General features: G+C 40.5%; 2 protein-coding genes across 2 annotated transcripts; one reads left to right on the top strand and one right to left on the bottom strand.

Annotated features, from left to right (window-relative positions):
* Positions 1 to 316: 316 nt before the first annotated feature.
* On the bottom strand, positions 317 to 2284 carry LOC131218185 (uncharacterized). The gene is made up of 4 exons (XM_058212865.1): positions 2132 to 2284; positions 1687 to 1807; positions 886 to 1593; positions 317 to 735 (listed from the first exon to the last, which is right to left on the bottom strand). Exons 1-4 carry the CDS (start codon positions 2282 to 2284, stop codon positions 317 to 319), a joined length of 1401 nt encoding a protein of 466 aa, XP_058068848.1.
* A 2866-nt stretch (positions 2285 to 5150) lies between these two features.
* LOC131218183 (uncharacterized) lies at positions 5151 to 5744 on the top strand. The gene has a single exon (XM_058212864.1). The coding sequence runs from the start codon at positions 5151 to 5153 to the stop codon at positions 5742 to 5744; it is 594 nt and encodes a 197-aa protein (XP_058068847.1).
* The last annotated feature ends 14312 nt before the right edge of the window (positions 5745 to 20056 follow it).

Raw genomic sequence — 20056 nt, 5'->3', positions numbered from 1 at the left:
GCACATATTTGGCTGGCATAAATCTGCTCCAAAGACTATGATTATCCTTTAATCTGATGTCCCAGGCCATCTTGAGTCTGAAACCTTTCATGATCTCAGGAAGCTTCCTTATCCCTAGACCTCCTTCCTCTTTGGGGTGGGAGATAGCTTTCCAACTCCGCCAGTAAAGTTTGTGCTTGTCCATCAGACCAGCCCTTGAGGAAATTAGAAAAACTTTTCTCTAGTGAAGCTAAAATCTGAGCTGGAAGGTGAGCTGCTACAAGGGAATGGACATAATACTGCCTAACACATGACGGATAAGGACTGATCTATTGGCCTAGGAGAGTAACCTCGCCTGCCACCCTGAGATGCGAGCCTCCACTCTGTCTAGAAGAGGTTGGAACGCTACTGATTTCAGTCTATCTACTGCAAGGGGAACACCGAGGTAAGTTAGTGGGGAAGCCGCCTTTGAAATCTCGAGAGCTCTTTCAATCGATCTAATTCTTGTTGGAGTGAGATTGTTGGCATAGATAAAGGAGCTTTTACGTTGATTTATGGACTGCCCAGAGGCCTCCTGGTAGGAGTCAAGGAAGGCCTTCATGACCCTGATCAACGACAACGAGCCATTAAGGAAAAGTAGCGTGTCGTCCGCATTGAGAAGATGGGAAATCTGCGGGCATCCTCTTCTCAACTTGAACGGAAGAACCAGCTCTTGGGACAGTAATGCTTTAAGCCCACGGCTAAGAACCTCTGCCACTAAAATGAACAGGGAGGGGGATAGAGGGTCGCCTTAACGAAGGCCCCTGGAATATTTAAAGAAGCTCGTTGCTTCCCCATTGATCAGGACCAAGAACCAGACGGTGGCCCAGCAGTTTTCAACCAAACTAACCCACTTTAGGCTGAAACCGAAACGGAGAAGAACTTGCTTGAGAAATGCCCAATCCACCCTATCATAAGCCTTTTCCATGTCCACTTTAAGAACTATGTTTCCTCCTCGGGTTTTCCTGTTCACTTCTCTGAATAACTCCTGGGCAAGAGCTATATTTTCAGAGATCAGGCGTCCCTGGATGAAGGCCCCTTGTTCTGAGGAGATCAATTTGGGCAGGACATTACTCAGCCTGGAGGACATGAATTTTTCCATGATCTTATAGAGAGAATTGCATAGACTTATGGGGTGGAAGTCCGAGAAGCTCGATGGAGAGGCCGACTTCGGAATTAGACAAATTAGTGGTGCGTTGATGGCTCTCAGGATGACCCCTCCTTTGAACACATAAACTGCTACATTATGAATATCCTGGGCGATGGTGGGCCAGCAACCTGCGAAGAAAGCTCCGAAGAAACCATCTGGCCCAGCTGCTCCATCCATGGGGATGGAAAGGACTGCTTGGTAGACCTCCTGGATGGAGGGAACAACCATGAGGTTAACGTTGTCCTGTTGAGTAAGTAGCGAAGGGATGAAATCCAGCAGCTGAGAACGATCTGTTGATGGGACAGCCGTGTATTGCACAAAATGTTCGACTGTAGTAGACTTGATAAAGGCCTGGTCCACAATGGTTTCCCCAGATGGGAGAGAGATGCTACTGATCTGGGCTTTTCTTTGTTTTTCTGTAGCAACTGCGTGAAAGAACCGTGTGTTTCTGTCCCCCACTTCCAACCAGCTAACCCTTGATTTCTACTTCCAAAACGTTTATTCCATGAGCTCAAGACGAGTAATATTAGAAGAAAAATCATTAAATTCCTTTTGCAAGTCGCTGTCCATGGCAGATCCTGGTGGAACTTCTTGCATTCTGCTCTCAATGTCAACTAGAGCTCCTTCCATCTGGGCAATCTGAGTTGAGAAGTTACAGAAGATGTTCTTATTCCACACAAATAGGGCCTTCTTTACGTTTTTAAGCTTCAGGATAACATTGAAGATTGGGTGATCTGATGTCTCTGTGTCCCAAGCATGTTAAACCTCCTACTGAAATGTATCATGGATCAACCACAAACTCTGAAAGCGGAATGGCTTGGGGCCGCTCGTAGGCCTAGGAGGGAACTCTGGAAGGAGTGGCGCATGGTCTGAATTTACTCTGGGAAGGTGCTTGACGTTAAAGGATGGGAAGGAGTTCGACCACTCTGTATTAACTAGCACTCGATCCAGCCTAGCCCAAACTCTGCCCGTACCGCCTTGATTATTGCACCAAGTGAAGCGGTTTCCAGAGAAACCCGCGTCAATCAGACCTACCACATTGATTGCTTCAGCAAACTCTTTAGCACTAGTTCTATCCGCTGGTCTGCGGCTTCTCCTTTCAATTGCTACAGTCATCGCATTGAAATCTCCACAAGTTGCCCAGGGGCCTTGAATAGCTGAGGAGATTGAGGCAAGGGTGTTCCAAAGTAATCTTCTTTAGACGCTCGAGCAACTAGCATACACTACTGTCATATAAATCTACTGCTGCACATTCTAACATGAAGCTGCAAAATAGATAGATTGGTTAGAAGAATTAATGATTGAGAGGGAGATCAGGTTCTTGTAGAAGATCCAAATCTTCCCTCCCTAAGTCTCATTTGAGTAGGACGAGTGAAATCCGAGAGCGAGACTAGTCCCCACTCTTCTATCATCTCCAATCATAGGTTCTAGGATGGCAAGGATCAGCGGGTTGAACTTCTTTATGAGCCTCTTAGTAGTTCGGATCGTACGGGGATTACCTATCCCTCGGGCAAGAATTCCACACAAGAATACTATTCATTAGTAACTCCTCCCATGTTAATGGCCCTTCTCTTCAACCTTCTTAATCTGGATTCCCATGAACCTTTGCTGTATTGAATCTTTGATCTCCTTCTTTGCGCTGGATCGAGTGCCTTAGATGGGAGAGCTTGCTCCTTCTGGTCCATCCTAGCAGAAATGGCAGGTTCTTGATCTGAGATATTGTTACTCTGTCCTCTTCTGTCTGTAGATGAGAGAGATTCTTCTTGCATGGTTTGCTCTGTAGGTGTTGATAGTCCTATACCCTCCTTCAAAGGCGAGAAGTAGGGCAATAGATCAATTTTGAAGCTTCCTCTATCACTCTCAGGGGATTTGGGGGTAGGTGTTTACTGCATAGTAGAGACAAAAAGATCATTGCCTGGGGCTGGGCTATGGAGGGTGGGGTATGGAGGCAGGGCTTCTTCGGATGATAGAAGAGATGGCAACCTCTGGGCTACTACAGACAGCAATTGGCCCTTATCTTGGAACCTTTGAATATGGGCAAGATTTAAAGGGAGACATCCTTCTGATTTGGATCTGCTGAGCTTGTGTTCTCTCTGAGCAAGGAATTGTGGAGAGGGTCTGCTCTGTCTGTACAAGAAGCGTTGGGCCACCTTGAGATATCTTGCTACCTTAGATTGTTGTGGGGCTGGTCTGTGTTGGTAGGGTCGACTGGGTGGGTGGAGGTTGCTCTAACCACAGAGATAGTTGGATTTGAATCGGCGAGGGGTAATTTTTGTGTACAGGAACGGCCGAGCTTTGGCGAGGGCTGTCAATAGCAGTCCTCGGCCTCTTGAGAGGTGAGTTGGCTGAGGGAATTGAAGAGTTGAGAATGTAGGTTGGGTTCTCTGAGATGTGGCAGATTGTAGAGCCTTTGGATTGTATTGCTCCAACTCCAATAACCTGCTAGCTCGAGTATCTTTAGCTCGTCCTGATCCTTTTTTGTCAGGAATAGATGACTGATGGGTAAGGAAACCACCTTGCTGGGTCATGGGCGAGGTGGGACCTTTGCTCATTTGGGCAGTTATCCTTGTTGATTTGCACTGATCTGGGACAATTTGCGTTGCATGAGTAGATAGGGGCTGAATATGAGGCACATAGGGGACTATACCCGTTTGGGCATTTGGTCGAACATCTGACCTGCAATTCCTTGCAGCAGCAATCCCTATTCCAAACCTTCTGATAACCCACTCTCTGGTTGTTTCTTTGTTCCATTGCTAGTTACCTTGGCCCTTAGATATGGGATGGGGGGGCGGTTGCACTTGTAATGGCTCAAGATCTATAACAATAGGGAAGACCTGATCTCCTACCACAACTTTTAGGACCTTCTGCAGATTCACACTTGGCTTTAGTCGGATTTTGATCCTGGCAAACATCTGGAACATGTTGTAGCTAGAGTTCGGATCAACTCTGGCTACCTGGCCAAAATAGTTGGCGAGATCAAGAATGACAATTTCAATCCAGGCATGGGCTGGAATGCTGTATAAACGCAACCACAAACCTTCTAATCCGAGAGTGTCCAAGACAGTCTAGGGATTAATCTCGCTCAAACCCATCTCCTCATGGAGTTCGAGTTAGCCATGAATTGGAGAAGTTCCTTTTTGGATTTGAAGGTGATTAGGAAGTGAAGAGGGGATATCCTAGCAATGTCGGCCACTGATGTTATGAAGCTCAATTGTCTCATTTGTTCCATGAGCTGGAGGATCGAAATAACACTGGATGAGGCTCGCCCAATGAAGGCAAGTTGCAGTTGGCTCAGCTTAGTGTTAACCGCCTGTTTGTCTACAATGGTGATGAAATCTTCTGGTTCTGCAAGTGGTTTTAAAGACAGAGGGCGTGGATGGGTTGAATCATTTCGAAGAGATCCTGTATAGGATGTTTGGGGTGTTGAAAGATTAACTTGTTGTAACAAGTCAGTCCGACTAATGAGCTAGTCGTTGCTGACTAAGTATTTCAGCCGTTGCTAAAAGAGTCTTTCAGTTGCTGTTTAGTTGAGAAAAAAGTACAAGATATTTCAGCCGTTGCTGAAAGAGTCTTTCAGTTACTGTTTAGTTGAGAAAAAAGTACAAGGAAAGTGGAGTTGGTTTTTTTTTCCAGCTGTTTATGTATTGCAGCATTTCGTAACTTGAATATGAGTGAAAGTACAATAAAAGTTTAAAAATAGTGTTGTTTATCTGAATGCAGTCATTCCACCTATCTATATTTTTTTAAATTGAATCGGCAAGAGGTACACCACCAGTGACCTCAGCTTCGCACTCCTGCTATCAGCTGCCCATTTTTGCTATCAGTGGTATCAGAGCCTTGTTGAAGGTATCTGGAGCCTGATTCAGACGATCTAATAGTTCTTTACAACAATTTCGTTCATTCCGGACTTATCTACGGAATCGAATTTTCAATATTCAATCTCCAGAAGGTGGTATAAGGAAAATATTATATATTTTTATAAATGGCCAATGGAAATGCGCAAGTTATTATTCCGAAGCTTACCAAAAGCAACTACGACAACTGGTGCATTCAAATGAGAGCACTACTAGGTGCTCAGGATGTTATGGATATCGTTGAGGATGGCTACTCCGAACCAGTCTCCAAAGAAGTAGAAGTTGCTTTGGAAGAAGCACAAAAGGTACTCCTCAGATCCGATCGGAAAAAGGATTGCAAAGCAAAGTCCATCATATACCAAGGACTTGATGAATCCACGTTCGAGATCATAGCATCTGCCAAGACATCCAAAGAAGTCTGGGAGACTCTCTACAAAACACACAAAGGTGCTGACAAAGTAAAGAAGATTCGTCCCCAATCTCTTCGAGGTGAATTCGAATCTTTGAAAATGAATCTCCCAGAAACTATTGCTGATTATTATACACGAGTTATGATACTTGCAAACCAGCTTAGAAGGAATGGCGAGACTCTCACAGACACGAGAATCTCAGAGAAAATTTTGCGATCTTTAGATCCAAAATTTGAGTATATTGTCATGGCCATAAAAGAGATAAAAGATCTGGAGACTCTGTCCGTGGAAGAACTTGTGGGTTCACTGTAAGCCCATGAACAGAAGGTGCATAGAAGGAGTGATGATAAAGCATTAGAGCAAGCCTTGCAATCAAAGCTATTAATCACTGAAGAAAGACATGATCGGGGGGAGACATCACATCGAGGACGAGGTTGAGGATCTCGTGGAAGAGGTTCTAGAAATTTTGAACCCAGAAACGATGGCTATGGTAGAAGAGGCTTCAACAAAGAAGGACGTGGGCAACAAAATTATGTTCCACGAGGAAGAGGACGAGGAAGAAGAGGCGGTTACAACAACCGTCAAAACACTGACAAAAGAAGTGTTCAGTGTTATAACTGCTACAAGTGTGGCCATTACAGCAATGAGTGAAGAGGTAAGTTTCCATCAAACGAAGGTAATAAATTTGCTAACTATGCAAAAAATGATCAAGTTAAAGATGATTCATTGAGTCTTATGGCACACAATACAATCGATCCGGATCAAAATATTTGGTACCTCGATTCTAGAGCTAGCATTCACATGACTAGCAAAAGGAATTTATTTACCAAACTCGATGAGAAGATTTAAGGAGAGATTTTATTTAGTGATCTCTCAAAGGTCCCTGTTCAAGGGAAAGGCGATGTATTGATCAAGCAGAAGAATGGAGATCATGCTTTTATCTCCAATGTCTATTATGTCCCAGACATGAAGACCAATATATTGAGTCTCAGACAGCTTGTGGAGAAATGCTATAATATTAGTCTTAAAGATATGCAGCTGACTATTGCTGACACTCAAGGAAGGTTGGTGACTCGAGTCAAGATGACAAAGAACAGGATGTTCCCTCTGTTTATTCATCATGACACTCCAAAGTGTCTAAATGCTATCATCAATGAAAAAGACTAGATTTGGCATCGAAGGTATGGACATCTGAACTTTGAAAGTTTGAAACAATTGGGAAGAAAAAATATGGTGAAAGGCTTGCCCAGCATCCATCATTCAAATGAAATATGTGAAAGCTGCGTTCTGGGCAAACAACACAGAAACAGCTTTGAAAAACAAAATGATTGGAGAGCAACCAAGCCTCTCGAACTAGTTCACATAGATGTATGTGGTCCGCTAAATCCAATATCAAATGGACAAAATCAATATTTCCTCACCTTTATCGATGACTTCAGCAGAAGAACATGGGTATACTTTCTTAAACGAAAGTCAGAAGTATTTGGTTTTTTCAAAGAGTTTAAAGCTCTTGTGGAGAAACAAAGTAGCTATCTCATCAAGACATTGCGATCAGATCAAGGCGGAGAATATACTGCAGACACTTTTCAAGAATTCCTTAAGCAACAAGGAATCAGACATCAATTCACACCAGCTTATACTCCCCAATTAAATGATGTAGCCGAAAGGAAGAATCGCACTATTCTTAACATGGCAAGAAGCATGTTAAAAGATAAAAATATGCCGAAGAGTTTCTGGGCCGAAGTTGTCTCATGTGCTATATATCTGCTAAATAGGTGTCCTACGAGAAGTTTACAAACAAAGACACCACAAGAAGCATGGAGTACTCACAAACCAAAGGTGAGTCATCTCAGAATTTTTGGTTGTATTGCCGATGCAAAAATTTCAGAAGTAAGAAGGACCAAGCTTGAAAATAAAGGAGTAAAGTGTATCCTTGTTGGATACGGTGACAGAATTATGGGATATAAGCTCTATAATCCCATAACCAAGAAAGTATTCTTCAGCAAGGATGTCATCTTTGAAGAAAATGAATCCTGGAACTGGGATCGAATTGAATCCTTCAAAAATGCAAAGGTAATTCTTGAAGAAGAAGAAGAGCATGATCAATCGAGAGAAGTGGTTAGAGAACCACAACAGACACCTCCACGCGGTTCCCCTTCAGCACTAAGGAATGAAGCTTCATCATCAGAGGAACGAGAATTTTCAGATATGAGACCTCGTGGTTATCGAAGCTTGAATGATGTGTATGTAGAAACAATGGATGAGGACATTACTCTATATTATCTTCTGATGAGCAGTGATCCAATTAGCTTTAAAGAAGCTAACAAAGAAGATAGATGGAAGAGAGCAATGGATGAAGAAATTAGATCCATTGAAAAGAACAAAACATGGGAGCTGACTACTCTACCAAAAGACCGTAAGACCATTGGAGTAAAATGGGTCTACAAGACAGAGAAATGCTCAAGGAGAAGTCCACAGGTACAAAGTAAGGCTCACAGCAAAAGGATACAAGCAGAAAGAAGGAATTGATTATGGAGAGGTTTTTGCTCCTGTTGCCAGACTTGAGACCATCAGACTGCTAATTACATTAGCCGCTCAAAACAAATGAAAGATTTATCAGCTAGACGTAAAGTCAGCATTTCTGAATGGATATCTTGAAGAAGAAATCTATGTGGCTCAACCACCTGAATATATGAATAAAGGCCAAGAAGATAATGTATACAAGCCGAAGAAGGCATTGTATGGTTTAAAGCAAGCGCCTTGTGCATGGAATACAAGGATTGATGATTACTTCCAAAAGAATGGATTAGAGAAGTGTTCCTACGAGCATGCACTATATATGAAGGAGTCAAACGGAAGCTTGTTATACGCATGTTTATATGTTGATGATCTGATCTTCATCGGCAACAATTCAGGTATGTTTGAAATTTTCAAAAGGAACATGGTCAAAGAGTTTGAAATGATTGACATTGGCCTAATGACACATTTTCTCGGGATCGAAGTTGTGCAAAGTGAGAAAGGAATTTTCATCTCCCAAAGTAATTATGCAAAAGGAATTCTGAAGAAGTTTGGAATGGAGAACTGTAATCCTATCACTACTCCAGTAGAAACGGGATGAGAGTTGAGAAAGAATGACCAAGGAGATGTTGATTCAACTTATTTCAAGAGTCTGGTTGGAAGTTTAAGATACCTGACATGTACTAGACCAGATATACTTTATGGAGTCGGATTAGTCAGTAGGTACATGGAGACTCCTGACCAATCACAGTTGAATGCAGCGAAAAGGATACTTCGTTACATCAAGGGTACCATCAATGATGGTATGTTTTATACTTCCAGTGAAGCTTGCAAACTGGTTGGTTATTCTGATAGTGATTGGGGAAGAGATTTGGATGAAAGAAAGGGCACAACAGGATTTATGTTCTGTATAGGAGATACAGCATTCACATGGACATCAAAGAAGCAATCGATTGTAACATTATCATCATGTGAAGCTGAGTATGTTGCTGCTAGCTCAGCTGTCTACTATGGTATATGGCTAAGGAATGTTATGAAGTATTTGAAATTTTCACAGAATCATCCTATAGAGATCTACATTGATAATCGTTCAGCAATTACACTGGTAAAGAATCCAGTGTTTCATGAACGAAGCAAGCATATTGATACTCGATGTCATTTCATTAGAGAGCATGTGAAGAACAAAGAAGTTGAATTAGTTTCTTGCAGGACGCATGACCAGATTGCTGATATTTTTACAAAACCCCTCAAACACAATGTGTTTACAAGATTGAAGGCAATGCTCGGGATGATGAAGTTTGAAGATACAAGTTTAAGGGGGAATGTTGAAAGAAAAACTTGTTGTAACAAGTCAGTCCGACTAATGAGCCAGTTGTTGCTGACTAAGTATTTCAGTCGTTGCTGAAAGAGTCTTTCAGTTGCTGTTTAGTTGAGAAAAAAGTGCAAGATATTTTAGCCGTTACTGAAAGAGTCTTTCAGTTACTATTTAGTTGAGAAAAAAGTGCAAGGAAAGTGGAGTTGGTTTTTATTTTCAGCTATTTATGTATTGCAGCATTCCGTAACTTGAATAGGAATGAAAGTACAATAAAAGTTTAAAAATAGTGTTGTTTATCTGAATGCAGTCATTCCAGCTAGCTATATTTTTTTAAAATTGAATCAGCAAGAGGTACACCACCAGTGACCTCAGCTTCGCACTCCTGCTATCAGCTGCCCATTTTTGCTATCATGGGGTGGGATGGCCTTGGGGATATTGATTGGTGAGGCTGATTGGGGGGAGAAGATGAAGAGTTGTAATCAAATTAAAACTTAATATAAATAGTAAAAATGGAAATAAAATGGATTTTCAACCGTCAATCTGATGGATTCTTACAAATTCGGTATGTGCAATCCGGAATAGCCTGGTTGGTTGGTTAACGTAGCTTCTCCTACCCCAAAATCATATATGCTACGTCAAGTAATTCATTTCAGTTTGTGAGATACGCCTGTTGTAAGGTTTTGATGGTCTGAATCACCTCCGCCTTCGATTGGGCCTACTCTGGTCCATCTTGGACATGAAAGTATCCACGACCCGCTCTACATCACATACAAAAGGTGGGCCACGCCATGATGATCACTTGATGTGAAAATCAGGTGGCTGGTTGTTTGACTACCTACGGAGTGGATGGCACTGATTTTTCTACCACACATGGCTCCTTGTTTGTACTGATCCCATGTTCTGTATGGGACGCCTAGGTGGAAAAAGTATAGCTGGATGGTATGTTATGAGACAGAAAATTTCGCATTACGAGAAATCCAAAACATTAGATTAAAGCCCATATCCAAATAAAAAATACATAGATTTTTGGCACAATTTCAAGAACTACACCTAAGAAATGAAACTTTCTAGCGAGATTTGGCCGTAGTCAAGTGGGGCTCCTCGTGAATGTACCCAGTCGCAAAAATCAGGCCTGCCCACTTGTGTGGTCCACCTGGTGAGAATTGGAGCGGATAATTAAGTTAGGCCATCTTCACAGAAGACCCACCTCAGGATTGGCTTGTATCTCCCACATGCTTAAGTCATTAAGCTACAGTCTAAAAATCTGATTGGTTGGAATAATCCCAGCCTTTGATTCGTGGATACTTGTTTATTGAAATAGGACAGTCAGATGCTTTCATTTTTAAGATAATTTCTCAAATACCAAACTTTCTAAGGTTATCATTACATGAACAAATACAAATATTAAACAAAGCCCGTACATGTGATTAGAAACACGAAATCAAGAGAAAAGTACATATATTTTTAGAACAATTTCAAAAATACCCCCCCTGAAAAATAGAACTTAATGCCAGATCTGGCCATTCATTCACAAGGCTTCCTAATGAGTGTACCCAGTTACAATGGTGTCATTATTGCATGGTGCACTTGCCTCGCTCCTTTTTCAGCTCCCACCTCCAATTAGACTCTCATTGAGTATTACAAGGATTCCTACAATCATACTACTAAATTAGGCAACTACTTGGACATAGCTCTCTCTCTCTCTCTCTCTCTCTCTCTCTCTCTCTCTCTCTCTATATATATATATATATACACACACACACACACACACACACACACCATTCTCTACACACACACACACACACCATTCGAGTTGGTTTGAGTGAGTTCCTTGTCGTCAGTTCGTTTGATGAGTTTTGAAGGCCATTGGAGGGGGATATCTATTTGCGCTCTGGTACTGTGGCATCTCTCCCTCAATCTCAGCCGAGATTGGCCTGCAGTTCTCTTTTCCAATGCAGTCTATGAATCTCCTATAGCGCATTATGCCTTGACTCATGCTTTATGGATATGAGCGTGGATGGACCGCTCAGCCTAAGCCAAGGGCCCTACACCTCTATATCTTTTTCCCCTTTGACTAGTTAGGTCTGCACGCATCTTTTCTCCTTTGACTAGTTAGGTCTGCACACACCAGTGTGTTTTACTAATTAGCTTTTCAGCCAGCAAGCAACGGTTGAAAAGCAGTTGTCGGTGTGTGGGTGTGTGAGGGTGATATAACATGTATACGGGTGACATAAGATGCATTATTGGCTTGTCAGAATTGCAATATTCTTGAGTTTTTAAAGATGGTGTTTATCATCAAGCTATCAAGGGAAGTCATGTTCACACTTCATAGGGGGCCAACGTGATATGATGAATGGCTTGGATCTTACACATGCATGCTACATTGTCACGTGTACATAAGGTAAGAATCAAATTGCTGTTGTAGCTAATAAAACATTACACAAAAATACATAGAAGACTTATAACGCTTACATGACCTCCATACAAACTAAGATGCACGCACCCACGCACCCTTCATTAGTATGACATGGTGCTGGTTTTAGGCTGGAACCAGAGAAATTACGCTTGGGGTGAGAGGGCCTTATTTAACTGACGTTTCCCTTCATCAACTGTCTGTATCCTCATATTTTGGCTGGTTGTCAGGGCCTGCAGTACTTACCCTTCTGACAACCTCGGTTGTATGGTTTACCCCGTGGCGCACCACCGTTGCCAGGTTTGTTTGGGTTGAGCGCGGGATAGGTGATCGTTTTCTTCATTGATAAAACCCTTCTGCTGATTTCAGAGTCCATGAAGAACTCTTCCTCTTGGTAGCATTTTGCAATTGACCCATTGCATACTTTATCTTTCTCACTCCATTCACATCTCCCACCACCAATAAGACTCTCAAACAGTATTACAAGAATTCCTACAATGATACAAACTCTTCTCAACTCTTTCCCCATTGTACTCTCTCTCTCTCTCTCTCTCTCTCTCTCTCTCTCTCTCCACCATTCACAACTCCCACTATAAATAAGACTCCCAAACAGTATAGCAAGGATTCCTACAAACATACCAACGCCTCTCTTCAATAAAATTCTCATTGCTACTTCCTTTCTCTCCTTTCTGAAATTCTCTCACCACACATCATAAATGATGATATCTAACTTTACAGTAGTAAAAGAATCAATCTTCTTACTAAAGAACTAAAAAGGAATAGTGAAAGAGAATAAATCATCCATTTAGATATTAAAAACTAAATTAACATAAAAGGGGAATCCAAGGGCTGCTCATGCACATGAGCAAGTGTAACACACGTATGAGATATATCTCAATTAGGTGTGTCCAGCCATGGACATCACCACGTGAGCCACACTTGAATGGAGAAAATTGACGGATAGAAAATCACCGACGTGGTCCTATACGCATGGCCCACCTAATGAGTGCAACAACTTGAATTTGAATTTTGGAACTTTTCATGTTCCAATCAAGGTTACCTAAATCATGGGCCACTCTTGTTTGTGATACTAGAATTTATATGCAGTAACTTGCTTTCTCCAATACATGCCAGGCTAGGAATAGGATCATGTGGGTCGCGACAATGGACGTTGCTGATCATACATTGTACAATTATTACTAAAAAAAAATTGGTGACATATAAATCTTGCATGTATTAACTGCTAAAAAATTTTGTACATAGATGCTGATCTATGTATTAAATATTGCTAAAAGTAGTGACTATAAATCTTGCATGCATAGTATTAATTGCATTTTATGTGACTAATATTACATAAATCAAGGTATAAGGACACGGATTGCCTACTGACAGTGCTTTGTGGACCCCACAATGATGTATGTATCCTATCCACGCTATTCATCCATTTTTGGAGACTACTTTATGACATGAGCCCAAAAATGAAGCATATCCAAATCTCATATGGACCACACCACACAAAAGAGTGATGATTGAACACTCACCATTAAAAACTTTTTAGGGGCCACAAACGTTTTGGATTAAGATAATATTTGTGTTTTCTCTTCATCCAGGTGTGCGTGACCTAATCAACAGGTAGGATGACAAATAAACATTACAGTGAGCCTTAGGAAGTTTTTAATGGTAGGCAATCAATCACCACTGTTTTATTGTGGTGTGGTCCACTCAAGATTTTGATCTCCCTCAGTTTTTGGATCATGCTATGTAATGATCTGGAAAAATAGATGGACGGATAGGATAAAATACATATATATCATGAAGGGCCCAAAGAGCACTGTCGGTGGCCAACTCGCTACTAACTGTCTGTACGCAATCCGTGTCAAGGTAAAAACTTCTAGATTTCAAATATAAATTTAAATTACAACTGTATCGTATGGTGTGAACTACTAATTTAAGGTTTGTAAAAACAGCCACTCAGATTGGTAAATGGCCCATAATTCAAATTGTGCCATTCAAAAATGGAATATGAGGGGTCGGTATTTTGCACATAATCCTGATGGGAAACAGAAGGTGACATTGCTTTCAACAGAGTTCCATTTAAATGGACCGAATCTTGCATGTATATTCCATGAGTACTTCATGGATGTGGAAAAGCATCATACCTACCATGCATCCAAATCTGAGCAGGGAAGAACGTGTGATGAGGTCGATCACCATTTTCCACAGGGATAACTACTCTAAATCCACCTAGCTTTTCTTGACTTTCACAAAGATTCCTTAAATCCACGAGAGATAAAAAGAAATAATTACCATTTTCCACAGGGATAACTACTCTAAATCCACCTAGCTTTTCTTGACTTTCACAAAGATTCCTTAAATCCACGAGAGATAAAAGGAAATAATTTGAAATAAATTGATTAATGATAAAAATAAAAAAATAAAAAAAAATTAAAACTACAATCCTTTAAATAGTAAACTCAAACCTAGGATGGAATTTTAGACTCAAACTTTAACTCAAACTCCCTGAAATCATGACTTACTATCATTACTCATCCCTTTGTAGACCGTGGTTTTTCTCTAGAATTTTTTCATGTAAAATTCATATATATTGTTTTAACTTGAATTTGGTTGTGCGATTGTGTGTACCTTACTTGATTCATTTGTGGGCGCTTCCACGATTTCACCGGACCATTCAATTGACATGAATTTTTTTATTTTTTATTTTTCCCTGTTAGCCCAAAAACTGTACGCTGGACAGTCCTTTCAATATGGGGTGTCCCACCTGATTTATGGACCAGTATGATTTTTGTGCATGGTCATGATCATAAATAAGCCATCTTATCTTATGCACTAGTCAGATGTCCCAAAAACACTTTATGGTATGTTGGCACGTGTGCTGCGTGTGAAGGTACATTTGGAGGAGGTAGCTTGTCGGGCTAGCAAACCTTAGAAAAGAAATGGAACAAAAGAAAAGAAAAGAAAAGAAAAAGAGCAGAATCACTTTTAAAAGGAAATATCCGCTTGGCTTAAGGTTGACGATTATAGACCCTTCAGTTGGTAGGCCCTCCACCCTTTTTCCTTCTCTGTCTCTGTCTCTCTTTCTCTTTAACTCCATGGATATTTGATGGCCAGAAATAAGAAATTCTGAAATTCTGATTGTTTGCGGTGTAGTGATAACGAAGCATTCTTCATTCCTTGCGTAGTTCACCGCATAAGTATCTTATTTATTAGACAATGCTCGGCCGTCGGCTGGGTATGGTATGTTCCGATTCCTAGTTTGTATTTGTGCAACTGTGGCCATGATTCAGGCAATCAAAACCTTTGATATGATGGCTTTAAAGTGGATGACCCATGCACTAAAAGTTACGGAGATTGGAAGATCACACATGGATAGATATAGAGTAGTTTGGCCATTTCTTGTTGAACCTGAACCTTATTGAAATTTGTGGTTTTTGAAAAAATAATTCAAATTTTCAAATTTTCGAGATTTTGCCCCCGAAACGATTTTCAGGAATTTCAAATAGGAAAAGTGCGATGTGTGCTTTTGTCCCACATTAGAAATGATAGAAGTTTTGGAGTTTATAATGCGAATGTGTGTGTGTAGTATTCTTACTTGGAACTTTGGAGATTGAGATGCTCGGGTTGCATGTTCTAATACTTCACACTGGAACACATGCACATGCACGTGCTCAAGCATGGCCGTGGGTAGTGTGGTTGTAGTGGTGCTAGTTGGTGCACTTTGCACTTCGCACATGCACCGCTCCCTCCCAACCTTACGCGAGACGGTGCGAGTGGTCTACTAGCTAGGATCCTAAGTGCAATGGATCTGAAATGAGCCAGGGATTTATAGGCGACTGAGAACAGTTAGATCTTTAATCTGAAACAGTCAGCCATTTCTGAAAATGGCTAGCTTCCTTGAAAGCCACAACGGTTCGGAAACGAACGAGCCATGATGATCTAACGGTCAAATCTTCCGATCTGACGACCAAAAATGGCTGAAATTAATGATCAATGGTCAGAAACATTTTTCAAACGTTTTGAACTATTGATGGCCACCTAGCAATAGTCCACTCCCTGGTGCCTATATAAAGTGGACCATTCTAGTCCAATTTCAATCATCTCAAACATAAATCTCTCCCGTTCCATCAGATTCTCCAAATAGCATCTCCTTCATAAAATATTGTAATCACATCCATTGTTTGTTTCTGCTAAAAGATCTATTGCGTTAAATTGTTCCTAAGTGGACCCATCGTGATTGCTGCATGCCGAATCTAGACGGGCTTGTCTTATCCTGGAAGCAATTCGCCTGTAACCCATCAACAATTGATAAGAGGGCGAATCATGCAGCATATATTTTTATGTGATTCAGCCCAATGATAGGATATAATTAAACTTTTTTTTTCCGGTATATCTAACATTTTTCTAACAAACCCTTGCTATGCTTTCTTTCGAGACTTTGGCCCCCTATATATTGAAGGGTCTAGATCTTTCCACCAAGGGATGTTGTCATCATGGATTATCAACTGCTAGCTCATCTTTCCATCTTAAATCACTTTTATTGGATGATTCTAACCCTCAAATCTTTGGGAAATGATCCATGTCAAGTATTGTTGAAATTCTCAGCCCTTAATAAATCCAGATTAAGTTTAGGTCTTAGAAATTCATATCTAATAGTATTGTTAATCTGTACGCTTTGCGGAAGCACATTGAACGAAGATAAAACAATCGAATAAAGCAGAATAACCAAAAAATAAAGCAAACAAATATAGAATATAAGATATTTCATATGAAAAATCCTTTCAGGAAAAAACCATAACACAAAGACACAGAAATTATCTATAATCAAAACCTTAAAGATTACACCACTCACCTTCTTCAATTACAGATGAAACATAAATCTCTCTTTGTAATGCACACCTAGGAAAACCTAAGCCTCTTGAGAAAATCCATTCCTAAGCCCTTACAAGTTTTTAAAATCCCTCCCACCTTACAAACCTTCGCCCTTAGAAAGAAAACACTTCTATTACACAAGCTCTTACCGGCATAGTTAGATATGAATCATCGCAAGAAATTATGGTGGTGTAAAAACCTCTGTAACTCAACCTTATTCCTTGGTGGCTTTACATCGATCACAACCTAGGCTTTATTTTGATCAATTTTGATTCCTATCTGATGTACGAGGAACCCTAGATAATTATCGGCCGACACTCATGTAACCTTTTTGGTTGGACCGAACCAAATCGACTACACTTTTCGATCAAATCAAAAACATACAAATCATCACAACGTGCAACTTGAGAAACCACTCAGTGTTCAGTGAAACCAAAAATACATCTAGTTGAATTAAGATAGGGCTTCTCCATACAATAGATTAACAAAATCCAAGACATCCTGCACAACAATCTCCACCTTGACTTATATTCTACCAAGTCACCCTGAAGATCTCCCGTATGACCTCCACCTGGAGCGTAAACTGCTTCATGCATTGTTCACCTGAAACGTAGCTTCATGCATCCACATACCTATGCAAGGGTGCCCAATCTTATAAATGGCTAGTGAGATTAATTAAGCCCAAGTAGTGCTTGAATTTCTATGTGGTCATCGGCTTTATCAATATGTTCGTGACATTTTCATCATTGTAAATCTTCTGAAACAGAATTTCTCCTGAAGTAATGAGCTCTTATATCTTGTGGAACCTTAGATCGATGTCCTTGGTTCTCGCGTTATACACTTGATTCATCGTTAGATGGATATGACTGAATATTGCAATGCAACTGAACTGATGTGATCTTTCCGCTTCTAGCAGTCTTTCTTGAAGTGCCATTTTATACCATAAAATAAGTATTTACCCATTGCCTTCAATTTCGATCTAGACTTTTTCTTCCTATTAGACCGAGATTGTTCTGTGGATCTTCCATGTCCTTTACCTCTTTTTATAACTAATTCTTTCACCTGAGAATCCCCATCACTCGACTTCTTCCTCATCTCACGTGGGGTCCACCTGTAATTTTCCATCCTCTTAAATCAATTTAATCAAATGATCCTAACCATCTAATTAGTAATTTGCGAAAAAGATGGTCCATGTTGACTATAAAAAGAAGGTTTAAGCATTGATGTGGACCGGCCATCATCAAGGGCCCACCTTTGATTGCCCATACCTTTCAAGTCAATCTGATAAGATGATCCCAAGCATCCTATTAGTGGTTTAAGAAATGGACAATAGACATTGAGTATACAAGAGATGTCTGAACATTGATCTAGACCGTCCATCATGCGAGGCCTACCTTTGATTTTACCCATCATCAAATCAGATGAATCTAACCATCAGTTCATGATTTAGGAAATAGACGGTCCATATTTAGTGTAGTAGAGAGATCTAACCGTTGATGTGGAATATCTATCATGTACGGCCCATCTTTGATTATGTGTCCCTCTTAAATCACTTTGATTGGTTGAGCATAACTAATATTAAATTAGGTTTGGAAAATGGGTGGTCCATATTATGCATACTAGAGAGGTCTAATCATTGATGTGGTTTGTCCATCACGTGGGCTCCACCTTTGGCTGTCTATCCCTCTAAAATCACCTTGATCCGAAGACATAACCATCCAAGTAATTGTTGGAAAAATCGATAATACGGATCTATACTGAGGTGGTAAAACCAAAACGAGAAATTTACATATGTAGACACTTTCTCATGGAAGATGGCGTGAAATTTTTTTAGCTATTCATAAATGTAAATGTAAGTGTGAAAATGTTTACATAAATCTTCACAAACGTGTCCAAATCTCATTTACATATGTAAATGGGATTTAACGTCCCCTTAAAGAGTAATAGTGGAATTTGTATGGTTATTTATGGGCCGGGCTGGCCTGTTGGGCTTTTGCGCCTGCCCTACCACAGTTCAAGCTTGGGTAAGAGTATCAAGCTCAAGGGCGGGCTCTGGCTTAAAATTCCAATCTGTTTCTACGTCCGTCCGGGTTGGAACTGCATACAATAACGTATCAATTCAGCCCGGGTCTGACTCAACCCTACCCGTAAGGATTTGCAACATCAATTTTGTAATATACACTATATGTAAAAATCCTTACTCCGCTACAACTCATATTTGTTTTGTAACCTGTCATCCATTTAAGAAAAACTCAGGCTCCAGCTCAGCATAAACATTTCGAGCTAGCGGGCTGGACTATTTTGGATCATCATGGGCCTGAACATATATTGAACAATACCGGCCAGGCTTAGGTTAGCCTAATCTAGATTCAGTTATTTACCAGGTCTAAACGTTAGACGTATGCTTGGGCCATTTAAGCCCATCCATTAAAAACATATATAAACAGGCTTGTTTTGTTTTGTTTTTGTTTTAAGCCAAGCTTTAACAGAAAGCTCTACTAAACTCTAGCTCAGGCCGAACGCGTATATTGGCTTGGCTTCAAATTAGGCTAGTAGAAGGCCAAAGGGCCACTAGAATGGCCCATCAACACTTGTGGAGACATGTTGGCAAATAATTACTTGCTCTAAAATTTTAGCTGTTAGAGAATGGTGTATATATGTACGCGGAGCTCCGCATGGGAATACACTATAAGGGTAGAGGGACAATCACACTATAAACAAGCTTGGCTTGATTTCTCAGTCTCGGGCCGGACTTGATTTTCGTGGGAGAATATATTATGAGGCATCTATTACGGAGGCTAGACTTTATTACGTGTGGGCAGCTTACTTGACGCTTTTGCTGGGATGTGTCGTCAAATAACTAAAGGCCCGTTCGAGGTGGAAGGAGTGGCAACAACGGTGGCGGGAGGTATGGAGGTGGGGTGGCGGTGGTGGACCGTGTTATAACTGGGGGGAGCAGGGGTATTTTGCTAGGGAGTGCCCTGGCAACTTGATGAAATGAAATGGGTAGTTTTTTTTTTTTTTTTTTCCCATCGCATATTTTGAATTGAGTTTTGGTATTTTGAGTTGTTGGTAGTGGAAATCTGACCGTTGATGGAGGTGGGTCCAGTTTTTCTCCTTTTCTTTTTCTGCTTATAATCGTTTTTTGAACTTGTTTTTGGAGCAATAGTGCTTTAATGTGGAGAGAAGGAAAGGTTTGTTTTAAAAATAAATAAATAAATAAAAATAAAAACAACTAAAAGCCCATTTGGATACCACCAAATAAGTTACTTTTTCCACTTCTAGCAGTAGAAAAGTAACTTATTTGAGATAATTAGGTTTAGTTTAAGATCAATTATTAGTTTTTCATTCAAAGGTAATCACTTCAATTTAATTAGCAGAAATCAAGATAAGCTACTTAAGGCATTATTGCAAAGCAGTACATGAGTTGAGTTGGCTTGGTTAGCGCGCTCGACTCGCCTCAGCTCGAAATTGGATTCGAGTTGAGCTGTT

This window comes from Magnolia sinica, chromosome 11 (genome assembly GCF_029962835.1).
Source record: "Magnolia sinica isolate HGM2019 chromosome 11, MsV1, whole genome shotgun sequence".
NCBI lineage: Eukaryota > Viridiplantae > Streptophyta > Magnoliopsida > Magnoliales > Magnoliaceae > Magnolia > Magnolia sinica.
The sequence above is the reverse complement of the archived record's forward strand: the minus strand, read 5'-3'. Positions and strand labels throughout refer to the sequence as shown.